General features: G+C 35.0%; 1 protein-coding gene across 2 annotated transcripts in view; it reads left to right on the top strand.

Moving 5' to 3' along the window:
• Positions 1–7738, top strand: part of RABGAP1 (RAB GTPase activating protein 1) — a 126668-nt gene that overhangs the window by 47640 nt on the left and 71290 nt on the right. For both annotated transcript variants that reach the window (XM_015567104.1, XM_006768604.2), the window contains exons 7-10: positions 3304–3414; positions 4174–4240; positions 4870–4972; positions 6097–6266. In XM_015567104.1, the coding sequence (XP_015422590.1) occupies positions 3304–3414; positions 4174–4240; positions 4870–4972; positions 6097–6266 (451 nt within the window). The remainder of the gene's footprint in view (positions 1–3303; positions 3415–4173; positions 4241–4869; positions 4973–6096; positions 6267–7738) is intronic.

Below are 7738 nucleotides of genomic sequence, written 5' to 3'. Positions count from 1 at the left end.
AGAGAGGAACATCAATCAGCTGCCTCCTGCACATCTCCTACTGGGGATGTGCCCGCAGCCCAGGCACATGCCCCTGACTGGAATTGAACCCGGGACCCTTCAGTCCGCAAGCCGATGCTCTATCCACTGAGCCAAACCGGTTTCGGCTTTTAGTTGTATTTTTGAAGTGGTTGTGCGAGGCAGCAATTTCAGGTGTTTACCTATGCCTCCGTCTTGGTTTCTCTTCAGTGATGGTCAATTTACATATTCCCTCTTTATTAGATAGGATTCTGAATCCTTCATTGTCGTTTCAACAATTTTCACAGCATCTTCACCAGGAGTACTTTCTATCTCAAGAAACCACTTTCTTTGCTCATCCCGTAAGAAGCAATTACTTATCAGCTAAAGTTTTATTCTGAGATTGCAGCAATTCAGCCGCATCTTTAGGCTCTACTTCTAATACTAATTCTCTTGCTATTTCCACCACATCTGCAGTTATCTTCTCCGTTGAAATCTTGAACCCCTCAAAGTCATCCAGGAAGGTTGTAATTAATTTTTTTCATACTCCTGTTAACATTGATATTTTGACCTCTTCCCTTGAATCATGAATGTTATTAATGAATCTAGAATGGTGACCTTTCCATAAGGTTTTCAGTTTACTTTGCCCAGATCCACTAGAGCAGCGGTTCTCAACCTGTGGGTCGCGACCCCTTTGGTTGGTCGAAGGACCCTTTCACAGGGGTCGCCTAAGACCATCCTGCATATCAGATATTTACATTACGATTCATAACAGTAACAACATTTACAGTTATGAAGTAGCAACGAAAATAATTTTATGGTTGGGTCACAACATGAGGAACTGTATTTAAAGGGCCAGAAGGTTGAGAACCAGTGCACTAGAGGAATCACTGTCTGGCAGGTATAGTCTTACAAAATGTGTTTTCTTAAATCATAAGATTTAAAAGTTGAAATAACTCCTTGATCCATGGACTGAAGAATGGATGTTGTGTTCATAGGCATGAAAACAACATTAATCTCATTGTACATTTCCATCAGAGCTCTTGGGTGACCAGTAATATTTTGAAAGGAATCTTTTTTCTGAGCAGGATATCTCACCAGTGGGCTTAAAATAATCATTAAACTCTGTTGTAGACAGATATGTTGTTATCTAGGTTTTGTTGTTTTATGTATAGAGTACAGAGGAAGGGAGTCGGGGCGGGGGGCGGGGGCGGATTTTGATGTGAGAGAGAAACATGGATCTGTTGTCTCTTGTAGGCACCCTGACTGAGGATTGGATCTGCAACCTGAGTATGTGCCCTTAGTGGGCATCTAACATGTGACCTTTAGGTGCATGGGATGATTGATGCTCCAACCAAATGAGCCAGATTAGCCAGAGCTAGCATAATTCTTAAGGGCCCTAAGGTTTTTGGAATGGAAATGAGCATTGGCTTCAACTTGAAGTCATCAACTGCATTAGCCCCTAACAAGAGAGTCAGCCTGTCTTTCGAAGCTTTGAAGCCAGACATTGATTTCTCACCTTTAACTATGAAAGCCCTAGATGGCACCTTCTTCCAATATAAGGCTATTTCATCTTCATTGAAAATCTGTTCATCAGTGGAGCTACCTTCCTTAATTATCTTAGCTAGATCTTCTGGATAACTTGCAACTTTTACAACAGCATTTTCTACTTCATCTTGCACTTTTATTACGGAGATGGCTTCTTTCCTTAAACCTCATGAATCAACCTCTGCTGGCCTCAGACTTTTTTTCTAAAGCTTTCTTACCTCTGTAAGCCTTTATAGATTTGAACAAAGTTAAGGCCTTGCTTGGGATTAGGCTTTGGCTTCAGGGAATGTTGTGATTGGTTAATCTTTTATCCAGACCCCCTAAACTTTCTCCATATCAGCAATAAGGCTGTTTTGCTCTCTTATCATTCATGTGGAGTAGCACTCTTAATTTATTTTAGGAATGTTTCCTTTGCATTGATAACTTGGCTAGCTGTTGGGTGCAAGAGGCCTAGCTGTTAGCCTGTCTCTGCTTTCAGTGTGCCTTCTTCACTAAGTGTAATCATTTAGAGCTTTTGAGTTAAGGTGAGAGATTGTGACTCTTCCTTTTACTTGAACACTTAGAGGCCACCATAGGGTCCTTCATTGGACTACTTTCAATATGTGTTTCAGGAAATAGGGAGTTCTGACGGGAATGGCCAGTTGGTGGAGCAGTGAGAACACGTAACATTTATCGATTACGTTTACCATCTGATACGGGTGCAGTTTGTGGTGTCCCAAAACAATTACATTAGTAACATCAAATATTTCTGATCACAGGTCACCATAACAAATATAATAATAATGAAAAATTTGAAATGTTTCAAGAGTTACCAGAATGGGACACAGAGAGATACAAAGTAAACAAGTGTTTTTGGAAAAATGGTGCCAATAGAATTGCTTGATGCAGGGTTGCCACAAACCTTCAAAATGCATTATCTGCAAAGCACAATAAAGCAACGTGCAATAAAATGATATATGCCTGTGTTAAACAGGTTTACAATTAGCTTATCACTGCCTAAGGAAGTGATAGGCAACATCTTCCTGTTGGCCATACCTTCTTCTCTGATTTTTTGAAAGCACCTTGATTCGAAATTCAAAGAATCTATGATTAAGTATATTTTCTTACATATTTAAACAAATAAGGCAATAATAGTTTATTTGTCAAAACCAGTGACTAAAAAGAAAGGAAAGAAAACTTTTTTTTTGAGCAGCTGTGTGCTGGATGCTAGGTGCTTTATAAATACTTAATTTTTACAGGAACAAAGATGAAAAAAAACCTAAAGCCACATTTTAGGGGATGGAGGAGTGGTTTTTCTAGCTTGTATAAATAGTTTAGTGGATTACATACAGTATAGAGTAATGATGTTATTTTCACATCAAAAGGCAGATGCAGCCAATATGCAGCAAATCTAAATTGTCTTATTACTGTAAACTTCAAGTTAATGGAAACAGAACTAGTAGGAGATACTATAAAAGGCTACATGAGAGTTCTTAATATCTACGCAAACTAAAAGGTAGCTATGAAGAAATAAAATTAGCTTGAAGCTTCTCTACATTTACATAATAACCAATTTAAGGACATTTTATAACACAGATTAAAAAAATCGGTGAATTTTAGTAAAGGAGCCTAGAAAAATCTGTTATGATATGAAAACCAGACGCAAAAAAAGAATAGAATCTGTGATTCTTTCTTGTACCTGGTTTTCGTAATATAACAAAAAATGTTCTGGTTATAAGAACATACTTTGCCAAAATAATGAATTATGTTGTTCTACAGTGCAGTTCCTAAAGATAAGGACAGACAATGCTTTAAACTACGCCAAGGAATTGATAAAAAGATTGTCATCTATGTGCAACAAACAACTAATAAAGAACTTGCCATTGAAAGGTAAGCATTTCTTGTAAATTTAGCTTAAATATAAACTTTAGTTTTTATCAATCTAGTGGAATAACATACTGTATTCAAAAATGTATTTGCATCCTGGCTGGGTTGCTCAGTGGGTTGATGTGTTGTCCCCATACACCAAATGGTTTTGGTTTGATCCCTGGGTGGGCTGCCTATAAATGTTTGTCTCTGTCTCTCTCTTTTCACTCCCCCTCTCTCGCCCTCCCTCCCTCCCTCTCTTCTTTCCTCCTCTCTCTAAAAATTTATACTTCAATGAGAAAAAATATATATTTGCAAATGTTTTATACCCATGGAAATTCTTTTGGTTATTCACTTTGATTTTTTTGTAATTAAATTTTTCTTTTAATTTTTAGAGAGAAAGAGAGGAAGGTGGGGAGGTGGGTAATTTGTTATTCCACTTACTCAGTGGTTGCTTCTTGTACGTGCCCTGACCAGGGATTGATCTTGCAACGTTGGCATATTAGGACAATGCTCTTAACCAACTGAGCTACCTGGCCAGAGCCTATTTCATTCACTTTGAAATAACGTCCATAAATCATTCATAAGTATGCTTACTTTATGTGATAATAGAAGGCAAACATAGAATATGCTTCTCTGAATTAATGAAGTAAGGGGGATTATTTTGGCAATAGTAATTTATTGTTAATTTTAGTGTGTCCTTTTTCTCCACCAGTAAGAATTTTTTTAAACATCTTTTTTGTGTTCTTTTTTTCCAAATTTATGTCAGTTCTTTCTTTGCAGGTGTTTTGGTCTTCTCCTTAGCCCAGGAAAGGATGTACGAAATAGTGACATGCACTTATTAGATCTGGTAAGGATTTTTTTTTCTTTTTTTAAGTTATACACTATTTCTTCAATAAAGATTGTTTCACTTCATCTTATCTGAATCTAAAATTAAAGCACATTTATGAGGTGTTCTTATAAGCAGTAAAGCAATAAAGATACGGACATTTATTTCTGACTTGATATTTACTAGCTTCTTAACTGTATTAGTGAATAATTTTTGTTTACCTTGTAGAGTTGTTGTGGAAATCAGTGGAGAAAAGTTGTGAGAGAATTGTTTGCAAACTATCATGAGCTTTATAAAAGTAGGTAGTATTAGTATTAGTTCTATTATATGTAATATTTTCAATTCTAAAATGTATGTCGTAATTATTCATTTGACAGAAGAATTCAACATACAGGTTTAGGTAATAAATTTCTGTAATGTTTATACAGGTTGATACGATTTATGGCATTTATGTATACGTTTTCACGAACAATTGCACAAATAATTGGAACATCTTTAATTTTAACTGTGATTATTCAAATACACTTCTACCATTAAAAAAAACCCCTTCGATTCTCTTTCTTATTCTTATATTTTTAAAGGCAGAAAAGTGGGGGTTCGCTGTTGTTTCCTTACTTTGGCATTAATGTTTGTTTTACTCTTTTCTTTAGGAATCTATGGGCAAAAGTTCAGATGGAAAGTCTTATGTTATCACTGGGAGTTGGAATCCAAAATCTCCACATTTTCAAGTTGTAAATGAAGAAACTCCTAAAGGTAATGAAGATTGCAATCATTATGGATAGAATTTTAGTCCCACAAAGATACCCAAACCTTAGGACCACTTATTTGACAAGTATCCAGTGCTTACCTAATTCTAGTGAAACCAAAGAATTTTAATAGTTTTTTAGTTTATTATTAAATTTGATGAGTAAATAAAGTATCATTTTTCCTTCATTTGTTTTTCCTTTCCCTGCTTCATTTTCTACTTATGTACTCATTTATTTATAGGCGTTTAAATTTTATTTACTTTTGTGGAGAGATAATACAGGCACATGTGGTTAAAAATTCAGTTTATACAGGGTATTCCCCAAAAATGTATATCCACTTTAACAGCTGATAGCTCAATTTTGAAAATGAAATATATTTTAATCACTGCCTTTATGATTATTCAAAGTATGTGTATACATTTTGGGGGGACACTCTATATAGAGAAAAGTAAAAATCTACCACAGTCCCCAGGGTCATACTCTATAGGGTACCACTGTGACCAGTTTCTTGTGTACCTTTTCAGATATTCTGTGCATAAATAACCTTTTAAACATATTTCATACTCTTCCCAAGTGTCTTTTGTTTAATTTATTGAGGTGACATTGGTCATTAGGTTTCAAGTGTGCACCTTCACCAAAAGTCATTTAATGGTTGGACAATGTCATATCCTGAAAATGTAACATTATTTGCTTAACTAGTCCCTCTTATTGAGCATTTTTCCCCTTTATTTTTTCTTATTATTCATAGGATTATAGGTAAATGGATAAAGGATATAAACAGTTACCATTGTTAACCAAGATTTTAAAAGTTTAGAAACCCTAGCCTTGGTGAGAGTGGCATAAAGAAGACATATATCACTTTTGTAAAACAGTTTGACAGTACATTTCATTAGCTGTAAAGTATATACTGCTCTTCTGTACTAATTCCACTTTAAAGAATCTACCCAAGAAAAGAATTCTCAATATGGAATATAAACTTTCAAAACAGTAAATTATCTGATTTTTTTAGATTCTTAGTTAATGGAATACCTTAAGATATCTTAAAAGTTCATAATAAAAGTAGTTACTTTTACATTAATCATATGAGAAAATATATTTCCATTTCTTAAATTTGCTTTTCCCCCTCTCTAGATAAAGTGTTGTTTATGACTACAGCTGTTGATTTGGTAATAACAGAAGTACAGGAGCCTGTTCGATTTCTTCTAGAGACAAAAGTCCGGGTTTGCTCACCTAATGAAAGGTTATTCTGGCCCTTCAGCAAACGTAGTACTACTGAAAATTTCTTTTTGAAACTAAAACAGGTACCATACCTTTCTATATATATTGGAGTCGGGGTGGGGAGGAAATAAGAAAGGAGAAACCACTTTGAGTCTGATTTATCATGAATCTGAGTATCACTTAGGTCATATGTGTGTTAAATGTATTAAGAGGAAAATTATCTTTTATTTTTACCCATTTATCAATTTTGTTGCTCTTCATTTCTTCTTGAAGAACCAAGTTTCCCTTTATTTCACTTTCATTCCAGTAAGATATTTTCCCTGGATATAGGATGCTGGGTTGAGAGTTTTTCCTCATAAAGTGCTGGGCACTGGAAATATAAGGGGAACGTTGTAAAGTATATGTTTATCTAACCACTACCCTGTACACATCAAACTATACAAAATAATATTGAATGTAAACTATAATTGAAAAATAAAATTTAGCCCTGGGCGGGTAGTTAAGTTGGTTAAAGCATCGTCCAGTTAAGTTGGTTGTGGGTTCTATCCCAGGTTAGGGCTCATACAAAGATTCAACCAATGGATGCGTAAGTAGAATAACAAAATATCTCTCTCTCTTCCCACCCTCTCTCTCCTTTTCTCCCTCATTCCCTTTTTCCCTTTCCCTCTCCCCCTTCCTATCTCTAAAATAATTATTTTTTTAAAAAAGATGTTTCCGTTAAAAAAATAATAAAATTCTCTTTAAAAAGGAAAAGAGAAAAGTAATAGCAGCTACCATTAATTGATGCCATCTTAATATATTGTGGTCATCACTCTACTAGCTACTTTCACTTTTGCTGTCTTATGTAATTTTCTTAGTGATCCAATGGAGACAGTATTCTCATTTTATAGATCCAAATATGTAAAACAGTAGATTTTATGGGATGTTGTGTGAAAAAGATACATACCTAAGCTTTCTAGGAGCCTTAATCAGGGCTCTTTCTTGATTGCGATGTGTTCCTTTTGTCGTTCTGTAAGAGTGTTTTTAGTATTTCCTTAAATCAAGTTAAGCATAATTAAATTTTTTTTTGCTAAATATATCATTTAAAAATATATTTTAATTTTTATTGATTTTTAGAGAGCAAGGAAGGGAGAGAGAGAAACATCGATGAGAGAAAAATAATTGATTGGCTGTCTCCTGCAAACCCCCACACTGGGAATCAACCCGAAACCTCTGGGCATGTGCCCTGACTGGGAGTAGAACTGGTGACCTCTTGGTTTATGGGTTGATGCTCAACCACTGAGCCATATTGGCCAGGCACAATTTAAATTTTTAAGTACTTTGTAGTTCTCATTAGAAAGGAACAGCAAGCCAAATTTAAAAAACATATATGTTGTTTATATTGCTGTATGGGAAAACAATCATAGAAATGTTTTAAAAAATGCATGTTTATAAATGGAATCTTCTTTTCTTTTACTAAATTTATCTGATGACTCAGTAATTCTTTTTTAGCCTGGAAGTCTTCCCAACTGCGGGGAATGTTATATTAAGATGGCATCATATTAGAGAAGAAGCA

Source organism: Myotis davidii, unplaced genomic scaffold (genome assembly GCF_000327345.1).
Source record: "Myotis davidii unplaced genomic scaffold, ASM32734v1 scaffold142, whole genome shotgun sequence".
Taxonomy (NCBI): Eukaryota; Metazoa; Chordata; class Mammalia; order Chiroptera; family Vespertilionidae; genus Myotis; species Myotis davidii.
Note: the sequence above shows the minus strand (reverse complement) of the source record. Positions and strands in the feature narration are given on the sequence as shown.